General features: G+C 35.0%; 1 protein-coding gene across 1 annotated transcript in view; it reads left to right on the forward strand.

The window, feature by feature from the left end:
• Positions 1–280: 280 nt before the first annotated feature.
• Positions 281–18,895, forward strand: part of EFTUD1 (elongation factor Tu GTP binding domain containing 1) — a gene marked incomplete at its 3' end in the record, with an annotated part of 67,271 nt that continues 48,656 nt past the window's right edge. Inside the window, exons 1-11 of the mRNA XM_009698765.1 lie at positions 281–371; positions 1,065–1,132; positions 1,331–1,415; positions 2,810–2,943; positions 3,565–3,702; positions 4,587–4,801; positions 9,116–9,239; positions 10,110–10,186; positions 10,331–10,467; positions 11,289–11,411; positions 14,029–14,128. Of these exons, the coding sequence (XP_009697067.1) occupies positions 281–371; positions 1,065–1,132; positions 1,331–1,415; positions 2,810–2,943; positions 3,565–3,702; positions 4,587–4,801; positions 9,116–9,239; positions 10,110–10,186; positions 10,331–10,467; positions 11,289–11,411; positions 14,029–14,128 (1,292 nt within the window). The remainder of the gene's footprint in view (positions 372–1,064; positions 1,133–1,330; positions 1,416–2,809; positions 2,944–3,564; positions 3,703–4,586; positions 4,802–9,115; positions 9,240–10,109; positions 10,187–10,330; positions 10,468–11,288; positions 11,412–14,028; positions 14,129–18,895) is intronic.

Below are 18,895 nucleotides of genomic sequence, written 5' to 3' on the forward strand. Positions count from 1 at the left end.
CTGTGTTCATGCGTAACGAAAAACTGACCAAAACCCCCAGCCTGCTGGTTCTTGTTAAAAATAGAAACGCGGCCCGTGTTTTGTAAGTTTCTGCTATCCGAAGCGTAGTACAAATGGTGGCTGAGGAACGTGACGCACTCCACGTCAGAGGAGGTTTCCCTGACGAGTGGCTCTAATCAGAACTCTTTTTTTTTTTTTTTTAAAAAAAAAAAGGAGTTTCTTAAGTTGCCTCCTAAATAAAAAATAAAATACTTTCCTCCGTTCACAGAATTAGCTAAGCATGGCCCTCACAAGCGTGGGAAAGATGGTTGGCCTCCAGAAGAAGACTTCTGGAATCAGGAATATCTGTATATTAGCCCATGTGGATCATGGTAAGACAGGTGTTTGTGACTGGCAGAAACCTTGTGAGGAAAACCTGCGTGAGTTAGTTTGAATGATGGTGAGCTATTTTCATCACTGTTTTAAAGCAGTCGATTTTCACAGGTTTAGCTTTAAACTGTATTAATCCCAGTTCTGAGAAGTAATTTTGCTTTATGCACATTTATTTTGTCCTGATGCAGCTTAGCTTTTAGAACTTAAGAGAGCGTTACACTATAATAACTTGGAATAGTTGAAACTGAACGTTTTCCACTTCTGTGATGCTGAATGTTGGCATGAATTAAATATACGCTTATGCGAGGTAGTCCGTTGTATTTCGATGTTTACGTAATGGGAGAAGTTTGTTATGTAGGTGGACGTAGTAAATGCTCATTGCAGGACACAAATCTTGTCCAATTGTATGATATACTGAGTTTCTGATGTACTGTTATTTCAACTGCTTTTCTGGTCATGACAGATAAGGTTGCATCCACTCTTCAAAAATAAGTTTGTGTGCACCTCACAGGTGAAGGTGAAGAATTGGATTTATTCTTTTTAAAGTTAGTTTGTACTTTCATGGCATTTTAAAGCCTTTATTAATATTGATATCTTGGAACACTAGATGTTGTCAGCATTCATAATATTACATTACATCTTTTTCCATTGTCTGTATTAATTTAAACTAAGCAATTTATTTTTCTTTTCAGGCAAAACTACGCTAGCTGATTGTCTAATATCTAGCAATGGAATAATCTCTAGCCGCTTGGCAGGAAAGGTGAGATTTTTACTGTCGTTTTTAAACAAAATTCTTGTGTGTACGTGCAGGGATTGTAAATCAGTGATGGTTAAGGAGATTCCATTCCTAGTGTAGCTAAACCTCATTTTCTTACAGTCATACTCTTTGACAGTTGATAAGTGACTTGCGAAGATAATTCTACAGATTTATCACCTCTTCTTTTGTTTCTATACTCAGCTCAGATATCTAGACAGTAGAGAAGATGAGCAGATTCGAGGAATAACAATGAAATCTAGTGCAATTTCGTTACACTTTGTGAAAGGTAAGTTGTTGATGCTGGCAAGCATAAACTTTAATATGTATTTTTTTAAATTTTCCCTGTCTGTTCTTTGTTGCTGTTGAGATCTTTTTGTATGCAACTTTTATGTTTCTCAGTGTTAGGCCATGATTCTGCAAAGACTTAGGCATGTATTCAGCTGTTAGCCATGATAATAAAGTTCCATCTCAGGGTTAGGAAAACCATCTTCAATCGTATCTCTGAGTGGAGGCAATAAGAATAGTTACCTTTAGCTTTTTAATTTACATCTAAATCTTCATATTTTGATCTTAAGTCTTGAAACAATGTCACTTAAAGGCAAGACCTTTCAAAAAACAGATTTTAAATGATCCTTACTATCCTTCTATGTCAAGGGGCCTGTTACACTCCACTATAAATTTTTCAGGGGGGTTTTTATAGTGTAGTTACAGTGTCATCCTTGGTATGACTCAGTGTTCCTCACCAGTCTTATCCTCAGCTAAGCCAATGAAAAATGTGAAACACATTACTAATAGGCTTGTGCAGAATAAAGAATAATTAACAGAAAAATTGCATGAACAGAAAAGCCACAATGAGTCATTCCATTTCAGCTACAGCTGATTATAAACAATAGTTGAAATGAATGATCTTCCAGCTATGTATTGTAAACTGTGGCTGTTTTATTGTTGACTCTGGAATGACAGTACTTTTAATGGGTAGAACCTTTTATGTCTGTTGTTTTTCTGTTGTGTTGAAATTTAGACTCTAATATAACTTCTTAAACATGAAAGTTGTTTGATCTTATTTTGATTAGGGCTGATGATAAATGCAGTGAGTTCATCAGAAGTTGAGTGGAGTCTCCACTAAGCAGAGGTTTTGGGGGGAGTAGTGTAGAAAATACTGGAAACTTCTGCATTGGTACATTGAAGATATTTTAGTAATATGGAGTCAAAAGCGTGTTGTAAGAAATGACGAAGTTGAAATGAAGCATTTTTTCAAGAAAGTAGAGTTTATTTTTATGACATTCTGTCATGGTTTATCTTTAAAAGGCAGACTGTATTGCAGTTGCTTTGTGCTGTAGCTAGTGATCTATTTGTAATGCTACTACATGCTTGTTCAGAGTTAGGGTTTTCCTTTTTGGTTGGTTGGCTGGTGTGGTTTTGTTGTTAATTTTCCGAAGGTAGTTGGGCTTTGAAAGGTGAAGATTGCTATTAAGACTGAAATTAAAATGAATTAGGCACAAGCCACTAGATGTTACACTGCTGACAACCTTCCTGTCCTATTGGAGTCTTTCTTAAGCATAATGGTTACCGCAGATTTGGTCCTTAGAAATTAGTAATAGCTTAAGCAGTATAACCGGGTGGCTGAAGGAAATATTTTTGAAAACTGTTCTGAAATACTAATTTATTGTTTTATCCTAGGTGATCAGGAGTATCTGATTAATTTAATAGACTCCCCAGGGCATGTGGATTTTTCTTCAGAAGTATCTACTGCTGTCCGACTCTGTGATGGTTGCATCATAGTGGTGGATGCTGTTGAAGGAGTCTGTCCACAGGTGAAATAAAGTGTATTAAATAGAAAAAGAGGGTAGAGAATACAGAGTAAGCAAAGTCTTAAGTGTATTATGTAGAAATTAAAGATGAGCTGGCTTAAGAAGTTTTGTAAAACTTTTAATAAATGACAATGTACTTGAGGTATGAAAGAGGGTATTCGTTTCATAGCTGTGCTGAAAAATTGAGCAGTGCTGGTGAGTGGGTGTAGTGATGTAAGGTTGAAAGACAGAGTATGCAATTTTTCACATGACAGAATATTTGTATAGAAAAGAAATAAATGTCTTAAAGGAAATAATACCTTTGCATGTGCTTTTAGGGTATTGAAAGTGAAAAAATATGCAAGATAACATTGAGATTGCTTTTTTTCATGGCTTACTTTTATGAAGAGGGTTTTTTATTGTTGTGGGCATTTTTGCCATGAAATTCTACCATTCTGCAGAGTTCTGTAATAACTAACACAGTGTACTATGACAGTCAAATTTCTGGTTTGAATGTCATCATGTGCTTTACTATATATTTAATTACATTGTAGAATTATATTGTCATTTTCTTTAGCATTCCATCTCTTCTGTGGTATCAAGCTTTCTGTAATGGATATTTTTTAACTATTTACTTCTTAATAGACTCAAGCAGTTCTACGGCAAGCATGGCTAGAAAATATACGTCCAGTGTTGGTGGTTAATAAAATCGATCGCTTGATTGTGGAGCTCAAGCTCACCCCTCAGGAAGCATACTTGCACCTTAAGAATATCTTAGAACAGGTATTCATGCTATAGTGTCATGTTCATACAGCAAATTTTGTTGAGGTTTTTTTTCTTCCCCCCTTTTCTCCGTTCTTGAGTTGAGAGAGACTGTAATTTTCGCTGCCTTATAGCTGGAATAAATTTAGTGCAGCCAAACCAGTTATTTATTACTTTGCTATAACGTCTAGTCTAATTTTTAACATTGAGATACATTTTATTTCTAGTTAGTTTCGAGGTTCATTCAGAATGCCTGTGATAGAGAAAAGAGTATTAAATGCATCTTGACGAGTCATCAGGAAGAGTCTTCATTTTTAGAAATAATATGCTGAATATTTTGTTCTTCCTGTTAAATTGCTTAAACTTCTTTGGAGGTAGACAAATAATATCTTTAGACGACTCCTGATATTTGTGGACTTATGCAGGAATGAAGTTAATACATCTTTTAAATTGTAAGAAGTTGCCTTCAAACTTCCCCCTGCGCCCTGCTCCCCCAGCTTACTTTTAATCACTTACCTACCTGGTTTTGCTTTGCCCTCCTTTGTTGTTTGTTTGTTAGCAGTAACAAGTTCCTATTTCACCATTCCTTGTTCTGAGAGACAAAGTGTATTACACATAATACTCCATATCTGATTCAATCCTGATGTGGCTGACTTTGACTTGGAAAGTACAAGGTGTTTAAGTTGAAATGTTAGTCTCATCAAAATCCTGTTGTCTTCAAATGGGCAGGATTAGATACACAAGGTCTGTATTTTAAATTGCAAAATGAATCACAGACAAACTATATTGTTAAAATACTCTCTCTTTTTTTTATATTTTGGAGCATGAGGGGGAATTGCACTTTAATTGCAAGGGTTGTGAAAGAGTGAACGAATCTTAGGGTGTTTTTACATGTCCTTTTGTAGATCAATGCGATCACTGGAGCACTCTTTACCTCTAAAGTCTTAGAAGAGCGAGCTGAAAAAGAAACAGAAAGTGAAAGCGTTTCAGATTCTGCACCAGGAGATCAAATTTATGACTGGAGTGCTGGATTGGAAGATACTGATGATTCACATCTTTATTTTTCACCAGACCATGGAAATGTGGTGTTTGCCAGTGCAATTGATGGCTGGGGTTTTGGGTAAGTCTGGGATTTAGTTACTGACTTTTTTTTTTTTAACTGCAGTTAATCATAAAGTGTTTTCAGTTGCTTCATATTTCTAAAGATTTTTTTAATTTTATTTTTCTGTGATATGCAACTGTCTACAATCCGTTTTAATATATTAACAACATTGGACAGCTGAAAATACTAACAGCTTTGACATCTATGTGATAGGGACCCCTGTTTTACTTACACAGCAGTTGCTGAGCCCACTGTAGTGTCCTGCCTAGCCTGGTAAACTTAGTGTTTTATTAATTGCTGACATCTGATAGGCTGTAATAGACTAGGCCAAAAATTGCAGCAGTACAGGAGCTGTTTCACAAGTAGACTGGACCTTCCAGCTACAAGGTCAGTGACATTCATAATGAGCATAAGGCAGGCAACTGGCATTAGGGCAGCAGTTTCAGCGATCCAGTTTGGTCCAGTACAATTCTGGGTCACAGCATTACTGTGATCTGTTTTTTCTGTACTAGACTTTGACTTGTCCTTGAAATTATGCATTTGTCCTCAAGTGTTTATGCTCATCAGTCTTAATCTAGCTTTTTTCTGTTCTTCATTCAGGTACATTTCTTATCTTGTGTTACCTAATATCTTTATTTTTCTGTTTCAGCAGTTGCTAAACAACATTGAAGAGATGTTTAAGTAAACGTAAGAATTCAAGGATAGAACAATTTCAGAAAATTTTCTGGGTTACTGCATTTGAGTTTGTAATCAGCTCTGCTTTTTGGTCCTGGTCTTAGTAGTTAGTTTCAAAGGGCAGCAGGCTAGTATAAAGATTACCCATGTTCTGATTGCTAGCCACAAGGTGGAGTCGTTGTCTTCATCATGAAAATGTAATTAAAAAGATAGCCTCAGTGATACTGTGCATGTCTTTAATAATGCAAAACCTTTAAAAAAAAAAATCAGCTCCCAGATTTTTAAGTTGAAGTCAAGCTCTGAAATAAGGTTCTGTGCGTAGTCTGTAGTCTAACACAAACGTTTCTTGTCATGGCAGAGGAAAGGGAAAATAAAATGGGCTATTTTGGTTTAATTAGCTGTCATGAATAATAATAATTTATAAAAACAAAAATCGGAGTATAAGAGTGTAAGGAAATTGAAAACAAATCTTCAAATTCTGACAAGTTCTTTAGTCTGAAAGAGATCTTTTCATAGATGATGTGTGTGAGCGGAGACCTTTTCATTTCTGAAGCCTAGAGGGGGTTTTCTGATACCTTTGGTGGTTTGCATATTAACATACATCTTGTCTGAAGTCCTCCATTCCAATATGGTGCCCACAGTCACTTGTCTGTTTTATGATATGCAGGGAAACAGTATTTTCATTTCTGTAGGCTTTAGCTTTCCTAACTTGTAACTTTTCATTGAAATTCCATGGAAAAAATGGATTACGGTAGTAAATTGTTGTTATACAGAGTATTTGGGGTGCAACTGTTACAAACTTGTTCAAGTTTGGAGTCACAATGTGAACATTTCCTGTAGCAGATGTTGAAATGATTTAGAGCTATCTACTATTTTTGTCCTGTATGGATAAAGATTGGGCAATTTGCAGCTTACTTTTGGTTTTGATGCTGACAAAACCTGTGGAAGGGAATAGATTTTTTTGGTTTTGTTTTGGGAAGTTCAAAGGTGGCCTAGGTTTAGCATTATTATTCTAAGTATGCTACCAGGAATGCTAAACATTAAGAAAAATGTTTTTTAAAGAAAATGATACAGTAGAGTGCTTTGTTACAATAAGTAGAATTACAAGCTCAAAAGCAATTTAGAAGCTATTTCTTTAGATCAAGCTACTTGATATTTGCAAGTAAATGATCAACTATTAAGATTTTATAGGTTACAGAACTGCATTCTGATAAAAGCATGTGGTCATAAACACCCTATGATCACCTTTGTAATGAGAAAGCAAACATGTTTTTCTTAAATGATGGGTGAATATAATGGTTATTTTTGTAAAAGTGAAACTTCAGATAGTTATCTTCCTTTCATGATTTCTTTTCCTCTGATAATTTCTCTGCAGATAGAATTAAATTTCATACAAATGTGGCAGAAAATTGATTTGTTTCTCCAGCTCCAAAGTTTAGCAAAAAATACTTCAATTTGAACTGTTTGACACAGGAGTTTATTTTCTGATGTACTCCTAGTTTATTTATCTCATTTGTAATAACACTGGAATATATACAGAGAGGTGGAGAAGAGGATTTCTCTATAACAGTGCTTAGGGCTTGAGAGTTTCTAATTTGTTGTTTTCAGAGATGGTACCTTGTGTTAATTTTCTTTGTTTTATTATTTTTTCCCCAAAGCTTTTAGCACTTGGTATATGTTGGTAGCTGGTATTTCTGCAGAGTAGAATGTGTGATAGATGATTAATGATAAATACTAGGCTAAGCTGAAGTGGAGTGATTACTGATCAAGCTTTAGTTGTTTCTTTGTATTTGCTATGTCCCTGTCACTTGAAATGTTTGTCAAGTGGCTTGAAGCTTACTTGCAGGTTTCTATAAGGCTGAAATCTAAATATTCGTTGTGATTTAACTTCAAATGGGGCAAGAAATGGGCCACATACGACCTGTCCTTACTTTTGTGTTTGGTATATTTGTATACTAGAGAGGATTGACAGGCTTTCTTGTTACTCTTTGCCAATACTATATTGATATAAGATGAACTTAAAAAACCTATAATGATTTTTCTTGAATATGAGACCAAAACCCATGTTTGCTAAGATTCCCCAAATTTTAAGCCCCTTCTGCCTTATATATTGAAACTTTTTAAAGGTTGTATTAATTGAACAAGATTGTATCTCAGCCAAAACCATTTATGCATTTAACTTATGCAAGGGGTGTTAGTATCCTACTCCTGGGTCTGGATGAGACTGTTTATATATTACACAATAGACTAATTTGTGCTAATCTGTTTTCAGTCTCACAAAATGTCCCTACAGCTTGGACAAATAACAGGACTCCTATCTACTAGTTTTCTTGTTTGTACCTGTCCTAATTCTCCATTTTTCTCTGACATCCTGAACATGTTTTAATGTATTTGTTGAAGCTGAATGAAGATCATTGGCTTTCTGATACTGCTTTGTTTCTTATGATGAACTGTCAGGCCCTGGTTCTGATAAATCACGTAATGGGGAGGAAAAAGGAACATTTTCTGTAGTTAGTTTCAAGAGGTGTTTCTGGACTGCCAGCAGTTGCAGGTTCTGTTCCTAAAGGTGTTATGACTTGTCATGGCAGAAAAAATCAAGCCATTAGGCAGTGCCAGCCTCATCCATTGCAATTAGTACATACACTTTTCTCATAATCCTCAAGCATTGAAAAATGCCATAAATACATATGCAGGAGCTGCTAGCACAAGAATCTTGAAGGTTCTCCCTTTATTTAGAGTTTGGAGTAGTTTCTGGGAAAAAAAAATCTCCTTTTTGGCCTTAGTTCAGAACTCATAGCTTATGTCTTGCTGACAATGGGCAGGTCTTTTTTTAAGTGTGTAGAAACTTAAGAATTTTGGATTTCAAAGAACGGATTATCAAATATAATTGTTCTGTAAATAGGATTGTTCTCCTTGTAAACGTATATTTTTGTTTCTGTGTGCACAAGGAGCAAATACGTGGAAATTTTTTCTATTACTGCTCACTGAACGTTTTCAGCAAGGAATCCATAGAATGTTCAGAACTCCCTCTTTAGGTTGTAGGCAGCCTGCTTTTGTTAACTCATGGGGACCACTGAACAACACAATGGGCTTTGTAACACAATTATGGCATTACAGCTTTTGTGTTATTTTCTGGGTTTTACTCATTATTAAAGCAATGATTCAAACAACAAGAAGTGACCCAAGTAGTTAATTTAAAAAATAATTGCCACCACCTGATGACTCAAGTATGCTCAAAAGAATACTTAGTTTTTAACTTGCATCATTCTGGTCTCAGACCATAGTTAAATGTGTTGTGGGACTTCTTTCATAGAATAAATTTGAGAGTCATCACATAAATATTTAGAACTTTTGTATTATGCTTTTGAGTTTTTACTGAAGGGGTAGTACACAAATATTTATTTGAAATAAATATCCTTCAAGCTCACTTAAAACAAAAACATATAAATACTGCTGACATTTTTGAGCTGAGAGGACAATATTTTTGCAGGTGTAAATGTTATACAATGTGAACTGAAGACAACTGGAAAAATGGGAGCAAAACAAGGATTTGAGATTTGTGTGTGATTTTCACGTAAAGCTGTCCGTTGCTTAGGCTGATAAGCACATATAAACTCCATTACACTTTTTATCAAGATGCATTTTGTTTCCTTTCAGCATTGAGCATTTTGCTGAACTATACAGCCAAAAGATTGGAATCAAGTCTGCAGTACTTATGAAGACTTTATGGGGAGATTATTATCTAAATACAAAAGCAAAGAAGATAATGAAAGGTGAACAGGTATGGAAGTTGTCAGAAATGTTACCTGGTTTTTATTTTGGTTTGGGTTTTTTTATTCTATTCCTCATAGTGTATTCTGAAAATTGACCTCAGTACCTTTTCAGTCAACATCAGTGGAGGTATAAAGTCACTAGGATAGCCTTGCATTAGCCCTTGGAGAACAGAACATTCCAAAATTGACCATTCAAAAGCTACATGGAGGAAATCTCATCTAACAGTGCTCACAGTTGCTCTTAAATGTCTCTGTTCACAAAATAAGGGACATTCCAGGTTCAACGATTCAGCATGGAGCGAAACACACAAGATGAATGGAAGATTAACAGTGTAGAAAAGAGAGCAGTGAGTGGGTCTCTGTCTTATTTGAAGAGTGCTTCAACAGCTAAGGATTTAGGATTTAGAAAATGTTTTTTGCCTTAGTGAAATCTAATGCTATACTGAAACCCTGGCCTGAAAACTACACTTTTCTTGCATTAAGCATTTCCACCACTGAAAGTTAGGAGAGGAGAAGGGAGTTTCCTTGTTTTCATTTAATGATGATTTTTTTTGTGTTTTCATATGTGAGGATTGATAGTTGTAAAAAGGGTGATAACCAGGCTCAAGGTGGACAAGTTCTGTAATTATCAGTCTCTCTTTCTGAAATTGAAACCCTTGTCCTTCACTTTTAAATTTCATGTTTATTTTGTGCCTTATACTGTTCTTTATAATACAGATTATTGAAGTAGTGATCTTGTGTAGAAACATATAACTGTCTTAATTTTGAATAAAGGTTTTACATGCTGTTATGAAAATGGTTAGTTAAAAGTGCAGTCTTAAGCCTATTGTAAAAGTGAGAAATTACTGGTAATCAGCTGTACATTTATGTTCTACCAGTCAAAAGGAAAGAAACCTTTGTTCGTGCAGTTGGTGCTGGACAACATATGGAGTCTGTATGAAGCTGTTATGAAAAGGTGAGAAGATCTATAGAGTTTTCATGGAATCTCTTTCCATGTGCTATGATGATTTTTTTTAAATACTCAAACAAGAAATGCTGTAGATGCTTGTTATGTATTGCTACTGTGGTTTTTTTAATCTAGTTATTATTTCCCTTACAGAGACAAAGAAAAAATTGAAAAGATAGTCACCTCTTTGGGATTGAAAATTGGTGCACGAGAGTCACGACATGCAGACCCTAAAGTTCAACTTAATGCCATTTGTAGCCAGTGGCTACCAATATCTGATGCAGTCCTCTGTATCCTTAAGGAAGATACTAATTTTTGTTCTATTGGCAGTTCTCTGACTTCAAAGAGTGCTCACCTATTTCAATGTATGATTTGGTATGATTTGTTCTCTTTTCACATCTGTGCGTATGCTAGCTGGACCTATTTTCTCACTTGTAATATTAAGTTACATATCTACATTTAGTCTTATATTTCTACCAACTTTGTATGCATCCTTTTTTTAGGAAAAGAAGTTATGAAACTGGAGGTAGTTTAACAATACATTTTCATTATGTAATTTTACATACAAATATACAAATTTTAATATTTTTCCTGAAGGATAAGCCAATCTCCTTTTTGTAATAGTATCTCAGGTCTTTGGTCCATGAGCTTCTGTGAGTATCTGGTGTTATGTTTTAGGCGTACACGTTCTTAATCCAAGATCAGCCTTTGCTGTTTGTCTGCTGTGTAGATGGTCTTCTCATTGTTTATAATATAATACATACTATATTATAGTAAGTACGCACGAATTACTGATGTATAAATACTAATTAGTTCTATAAATCTTGCTCCAATTGTGCTATTCTTAGTTTCCCAGTTGCACATAGGGTGAGCCACCCCTACTTAACTATCCATTCTGCCCTCAGATAAATGCCAGAATTTGCTGCTGACTTGAGAGGGAGCTGTAGGCACTGTAACAGACAGACTGGATCTTAGCTATCTGTTGTTGCTGGCAGTTATTGCATGAGGTTGATTTGAAGAAACAAACATTGAAAACATTTGTCTTCCATTTATTTTCATTCAGTAAGGAAATACAAATGTATGGATATGTATCCTTAGCAATGTGTTTTAGCCATGGTGTGTAATAAGCTTCCTAGTCCTCTTGACATCACTGCAGAGAGAGTGGAAAAGCTGATGTGTGTTGGAGCTAGAACATTTGATTCTTTGCCACCAGAAACTCAGGAACTGAAAAGTGGTGAGTAGGTGTTCTCCCATTAATATGAAGGTTGTTTCTGTCTTAGTGGTTTTGCTTGTCTTTGGATCATAAGATGTGTACATAGATTTATAATTATTTTACTTGTAGTAGCTATGTTGATGTTTGTCAGTGACGTGTCATAGTATTATGCCTTATTTTTATGGCTATACATTTTTCTTCAATCCCATATATTCATGGTTTTTAGACAACTCAAGCTGCAGATGGTGCGGAGTCTAAGACTCTGCAACTGGGGATTTTGGAAGGATATGAAGTTAATATTTGTTTTTAGTTCTACACAGTAGAAGTTATCATGTAATTGAGAATTGAATATTTTACCAACTGTATACTAAAAATCATTACTTTTTAGCCAGTAGGGGTTTTAATGTGGATTTCATTTTTACAAGTATATTGATGAACTAGGCCCAGCTTTTGGTCATTTAAAGTAAAAAAACATTTTTTTGTTGCATTTATTACTAAGTAGTGTGTGTACTGAGAAGAAGGTAATAAGATGTAGCTTAGCTGTTACTACAAACATTGTCATTAAGAATTTCTTCAACATTTCCATAGCTCAAGGTATAACTTAATTTCTTAGTTATTTCATAATATTCCAGAATTATGAAAGATTAGCAAATAAAAACAAGAGCCAAAAGACTTCCAGGGTAACAAATATGTTTTGTTACCCAAAGTGTTAAATGAAGAGGTGAAATCCTGACATTTTGAAGTTAGTTTAAGTTTTGCCGTTGGCTTCATTGAGATCACAATTTCATGTCCAGTTCTGGCAGAGTTTCCAGCTTTAAATGAGTTCCTCCTCAAGAAGAGTTTAGTAGTATATTCAGATGCTGTTGTGTTGAACATTGGGATGTCTATATGGGAAAATAAGCAAGAGGAAGTTTGATAATCACCAAGTCCTGTGCTATAAAATTGTAACAGGGGCTAGAAAGACTGTGTTCAATGATTTAACTTTGATATAGGCAGTAAAAGAACTGTATATAGGCAGTAATGAAAATAAACTTGGTGTACAAGATGCAGGAGAGCTCCTAAGATGCTCATATTCCCTTTTCTATCGTTGAATTATTTATAAACTTGTAAACTCTGTGTTCGTGTATGTCTTTCATAAAAATTGTGGTGCCTTGGAAAGGAGAACTTCTACTGAATTTTTTTCCAGAAAGACACATGAGAATTGCTGAAGCTGAATTAAGTATTTAGTGGATTTGAAATCAAAGTTGAAACTGAAGATATGGATGTAATTAATGCTCAGTGGTGAGCAAAGCTCGTATTTCTACACATAGATGTAGTAATTCTCTGTGTGGGGTAGAAAGTTCTATATAAAATCAAGTGATGTTTTTCCCCAGATTTGGTAGTCTGAAAAAGGATGTTCCCAAATGATCTTTTCAGGTGAGTTTGTAGGGGACAAATAGGCCTTATATGTACGATTTTGTTGTTCTGCAAACATTCTTTCTAACTGAACAGAATATAACAAAATACTATTTTGCTGTAAGGTAGTAAATGTTCTCTGATATTTCGAGAAGTAGTTTAGTAAAAATTACAATAATATACCATGCTTAAGCTAGTAACAGTTAAAAACATTTATTAACTTTGCATGTGTAGTGAAAGATGTTTATAGAGCAATGTTTCGAAGAGAGCTTTAAAAAATCTAAAGGGATGAGATTCAAATATCAATTTAAGATGAGATGTGAATGTCAAATTGAGAGGCTGTTAGGAATTGTTTCCTGGGAGTGAGGTAACTGGTATTTTCATCCTTTACTGAGCATTTACAAACACTGTATTCTCCAAACAGTATTCAATACTGTATCTAATAAGTTAATTAGAAGAAATTTGCCTCTGTAAACTCAGATCTTACTGCGCTTGGTTATGAAAAAATAGTGTGCTTCACATTTAGTGAATATTTTGCTAATGTTTAGTAGTAGTCTTGCACTTTTTTTGCCTAAGCACTTTAAAATGTAGTCTTTTCATACATCAGATAAAAGGCAGAAGTGTAGGAGAAGACGATTTATTTTCTATATTAGAAGTTTTGAATGGTACTGTGTCTGTTTTGGATTTGAGAATGTGTTCCAAGTTGGATGAAAAAAAAATTTTATGGGAATTTCTGAAGTATTGAATGAGTTTTGTATGAATCTTTCGTCCTTTGAGGAATATCCATTCTTGCAGTTAAGTTGTTACGATTTTATGAAGACATGCGCATCTGGACATTTGCAGGACTTCCTCCTTTGGTTTGAAAGGAGGGAGAATACTTTGAGGGACCGAATAAATAGCTCAATCTTTATGCTAAGCTGCTCTCTATTTTTCATTCTAATCTGAACCAGCCTGTGAACTCAACTTTAAATATCAAAACGATACATTTAGTTGGAGTACATGTAGTTTGTTATGAAGAGTTCTATTTTTACAGTTTTGCTTATTTTATTGTGAAACAGACTTGAAGATAGGGGCAGCCTAAATGATTAGGCTAGAGTAATTTTCTACTTTTCCTGTTAATTTAGTATATTATCATTGAAATAGGAAATAAACAGTAATTCCTATAAAATGCATGGAAAACCATAGTTTTGTCCATACCGTTGGGAAAAAAATGTGCAAATAACTTCCTTTTATGTTTCTTCAGCTTTTATGAAATGCAGTAGTGAAGGAACAGCCCCGGTTATTGTCTTTGTTTCCAAAATGTTTCCTGTTGATGCAAAGGCATTGCCACACAATAAACCAAGGTAAGAAAAAGTAACATTTAACTTTCTGATCTACTTTAGATACTTTTAGGAAAAAAAGTTAACTTGCAAGAATGGATAAATTGGTTTAGACCTGAAAAAATAATTCACAAACTCTTGAGATGCAATAAAATCTTTTCAGCAAATAGAGATTTTTCTGAATGAGTTCAAGAGATGATTTGTTTAATCATATTAGTTTTAGAAGATTTAGCAAATTTGTTGAGGAGTAAAAACCACATTTGTTGGAGAATAGTACTTCTGTCTAAATATATCATCCTAATGCATATATTGTATGCTGTTTCAGGGTGTTTGGTTGAAAATATGATTGAGTTGTAACGCTTTCTTAGTTTTTCAGTAAGATTGTGTTGGCATAATCATAACAACTTGTGTTTGTACCAAGAAACACTTCCCATGAAATCTGGCGTAATAGCTAAGCGATCATGCAGTGCTTTGCAAGTGCAAAATAAAATGGGTTAATTACAGTAGTCAAAACCTTGACTAACTTTTTGCAGTGAACTGAAAGGCATTAATGAACTTCAAAAGATTTTCTTCTGGGAGGTTTGGAAGACTTTTTTTGTTACAGCTTTTTGTTGCTTAATGACCATCTTATTTTCTTTGAGTGGTAGATCCTTCTTGATTTCATTTCTGTGACATACTTAACTGCACTACTTTTAGCTGAAGCCATCTGTTTTTTTACAGAAGAAATGTGCTTTTTTGAGGAGTTTATAAGAATGGGTTTCATCTTAACTTTTCATCCCTCTAAGCCTCTGGCACATTTTCAGGAGCCAACTTTTGTATGCCCTGGCCATTTTAGGTTTTTCTGGGATTGTCACTGTACAGTGAAGTAATATTAAAAATATTAATCTTTCTACTAAATTAGGGTGATTGTGACTGTTAATTCTTTGTGCACAAAAAGATACTGTTGCTGTAGTAATATTTGAAAGTTTTACTACTATCTTAGGTTTTTCACACACTTCTAGATTCATTTCAGTTTTTTCTTACCACCCTTATCTATGAATCTTCCACCAAAAATCTTTCTTGCACTAAGTTTGAATTCGGGGAAAAGATGCATTGTACTTATGGATTGACCAGACACTAGATGGTGCAGTTTTGCTTTCTGTTCTGTCATTAAATGTATCTGAAACAAGAGTTCTCGCTCAGGTACTGGTGTAGCACAGCAGCGCCATTGCTGCTTTGTCTGCTTTCCTGGATATATACTCTAGTTAATTAGAGATTATACTGAGGCCATTACTTTCTGGCTGTTCTATGACTGGTAATGACATGTTCTTTTGTTTGTTGGGAGGGTGGAGATTCTTTAATGTGATGAGGATGTAACATAGAGACGAAAGTAGCTTTTACATACACCAGACACAGAAAGTCTTGGACATATTTTCAAGATTTTAGTCAAAATTAAAAAAAAAAGAAAAGCTAGCTACTGCAAGTCCTGGGTTTGGTGTTTTGCTTTGTTGTTTTGTTTTTTTCATTCTATGTAATTTGCTTATGAGCAGTCTGCCTCATGGATAAACTCTCTTTAAAAATGTCTTCTCCGATACTCGTCTTGCATTTCTCTTGGTGGGTTTTTCCCTATTCTCCTTGGTCATCCCCCTTCAGGAAGGGAGCTGTTTTACGTATGTGGCTATATGCTATGGGTTAAACTTTTATTCTTTTAAAAGAGAGAAAAAGTTCCCCAAATGGACAAAAGAATATTTTGAAGAAATTTGCCATGTATTGTGGTTCATAATATGTGTATGACCAGCTCAGTTATTTTTTTTTTCCTGTGAATGATGCATTCAGTACAGAAGCTTATGCATTGTGCCTTATTGGTTGTATTTTCTCCCTAGATAAAAATGTGTGCTGCTCTCAGTTTTATTGGTTTTCAGAATGCAAATACGATTGTGTTTTTTCGCTCTGGTACATATTGTGTAACAAATCTGTAATTCTGATCATTAATCTGGTTTGAAAAAATCTCAAGATCTTTACTGAGTTGAGTGGATGATTGCAGTTGACTGATAGTACAAGTAATGCAGAGCTGGTCCAAAAATCCAGACAAAATTTTGATAAATTAGGCTTTCTGGAATAATATTGCAGGAGAGTGAGGACTGTCTGGGAATTCTTTCTGGGAGACTTTACGCATATTAGTGATGACTGTAAACAGTATGTCCTTTCTCCCTGTTTATTCAGTAAATTGAAAACTGTAGTGGCTTGCTCCATAGTTTGTGTGAAAAGTATTTTCTGCTGGCCTTAATACTAAATTATTTAATTAGTTACTAATTGCCTAGTATTAAAATGAAATCACATGACTGTCTTTCCTTGAGATAACCAGTCATTGTCAGCACCATGTAATTTTGCTGATTAAGTAGTATTAACGATTTTGTTTTGAAATGACAGTTGGATTCCATTTTTTGAAAAATAGTAATACAGCTAAATTTGTATTTCTTGATCTTTTAATTGGTAGGATTCTGCAGGTAAGCAGTTCTTGAAGAAATCGGAAAAGGAGGTTAGTTTTAAAGAGGAAGGAAAGCTATCTCCATGAAACAGAGTACAAATGTTTTAAAAACACAGCATTGTGTTATATGTGGTTTCTAAGCACGTGTTTTGAGTTGTATTGGCCACTATGTACTATTTACAGTTACACGGTGAAGATTGTCCTTAACAGAATTGAGTGATGGTTGTGTGAACTGTGTGAAATCCAGTATTTAAAGCAATGGAATCATGGGGATGCTCCGTAAGAATGCCTCAATGTAGGGAGGAACAAAGATTATGCACACTATGTCGATTAACAGTGGTTTCACGTTTACCTATTTAAGAACATTAATACATGTTATATGTTCCATTTACATGGTAATTTTGAAGAGCCATAACTGTGTTCTTGTGTATTCTGATGTTTGACTACAGGACCTATCACTAGATTATTTGCATCCTGTGGGGGTAGGGGAGGGAGTATTTTAAAGCATGTTAAAGCATGTGAAAAATCCGAGATTTTTCTCTAGACTTTTTTTTTTTTTGCAAGACTTATACTCTTCTACTTTGAAAGGAAAAAAAGTAGATCTATCCTACTGTCTTTTTCCTTCCTTTTGTAGGGTAGTATTGGGTAATGTTACCTTTTTGTAAATATCTTAGAAGCTGCAAATTGACGTTGGAGTTTTTATAGTTTGCCTTATTTCTGCCATCTTGAAATACTTTTTAAACGTAGGTTGGGAAAAGCGCGAAAAGCTCTTCTAAGTCCAGAGTGTACAGTAAATGACAGTGAAAGTTGGATTTTTACTTAAAACAACCTCCTTTGAGATTGCTGTTAGCAACCAGTAACATCCTAGAAGGTGACTTTAAAAATTAATAGATTCTATACTAAAATGGCTATGTTTTTAATTTTACTGTTTAAATGACAAAGTTTGTCAGCTGTTACAACACTAGAATACATGGGAAAATAATTTGTGGTCAGGTTACAACACATTGGCAGCTTATATTTATCTTTCTTTGGAAAGATTTGAAATTTGACTTTTATATGGTACCAGTATGTCCCTGAGTTTTTATCAGGTTTTCTGAAGAAATGAGAATTGTGCAAATATGTTTTGTCTACCATTTTTTTCTGCCTGAACTTCTGAAATTGTTTGCTAATTACAAACTAATCAGATGAAGGTGTACATTTTATGAAATGGTGGTTGGGCAGAGTAGACAAATTAGGACTCCTGATGAGAGTGTATAGTGTGATCTTTTGGGCTCCTCACTACAAGAAGGACATTGAGCTGCTGGAACTTGTCCAAAGAAGAGCGACAAAGCTGGTGAAGGGCCTGGAGAACAAGTCTGATGAGGAGTGGCTGAGGGAGCTGGGGTTGTTTAGCCTGGAGAAAAGCAGGCTGAGCAGAAACCTTATCGCCCTCTACAACGACCTGAAAGGAGGTTGTAGCGAGGTGGAGGTTGGTCTCTTCTCCCCAGTAACTAGCGATAGAACAAGAGGAAATGGCCTCAGGTTGTGCCAGGGGAGGTTCAGGTTGGATATTAGGAAGAATTTCTTCATTGTAAGAGTAGTTAAGCATTGGAACGGGCTCCCCAGGGAGGTGGTGGACTCACCATCCCTGGAGGTGTTCAAAAAACGTTTAGATGTGGCGCTTCAAGACATAGTTTAGTGGGCATGGTGGCATTGGGTATATGGTTGGACTTGATGATCTTTGAGGTCTCTTCCAACTGTAACAATTCTATGATTCTACGATTGATTCTATGATCTCCTTCACTTTAGGGATTAAAATATCTAAAACCAAAACCAGTAGGAAATAAGGGCATACTGGCTTCTTTTGGAGCTACTTGCTTTATGTAATGAGGCCATGGTTACTTGATGATGCCTGTGGTTATTTATTTTAAGTTTTGCTGGATGCAGAATTAGGTGTTTATTCAGCATATGCTGTTTCTTTCTCTCCTTTCAGTTGTGTATAGGTGTATAAATAAAGTAGACCTTGGCATTTAGGTACAGAGTATGAATGTTCCAGTTTGCTCTTCCTGAGGTTCAGAATTCTGTCTTTATTTAACTTAGTGTAAGGGAGAAATATTTAGTAATTAGTTACGATCACTTTCAAGTAGTTTTAGCTGTTGCTCTGTGTATTAAATATAAAATACTGAGAAAATGTAAATTGGATATCAGATGTTTGTTATGATGAAATCCTCTACTAACTTTGTAGAGCTTTATGTATAAATGTCAGAGTGATGTAATGCAAAGTCAACAAGAGGAGGCAAACCTTATAAGTTACTTCAAGTCCATCATTCTTACAGTCCTGCTGA

The sequence above is a fragment of the Cariama cristata genome, unplaced genomic scaffold, assembly GCF_000690535.1.
Source record: "Cariama cristata isolate BGI_N322 unplaced genomic scaffold, ASM69053v1 scaffold22224, whole genome shotgun sequence".
Lineage (NCBI taxonomy): Eukaryota > Metazoa > Chordata > Aves > Cariamiformes > Cariamidae > Cariama > Cariama cristata.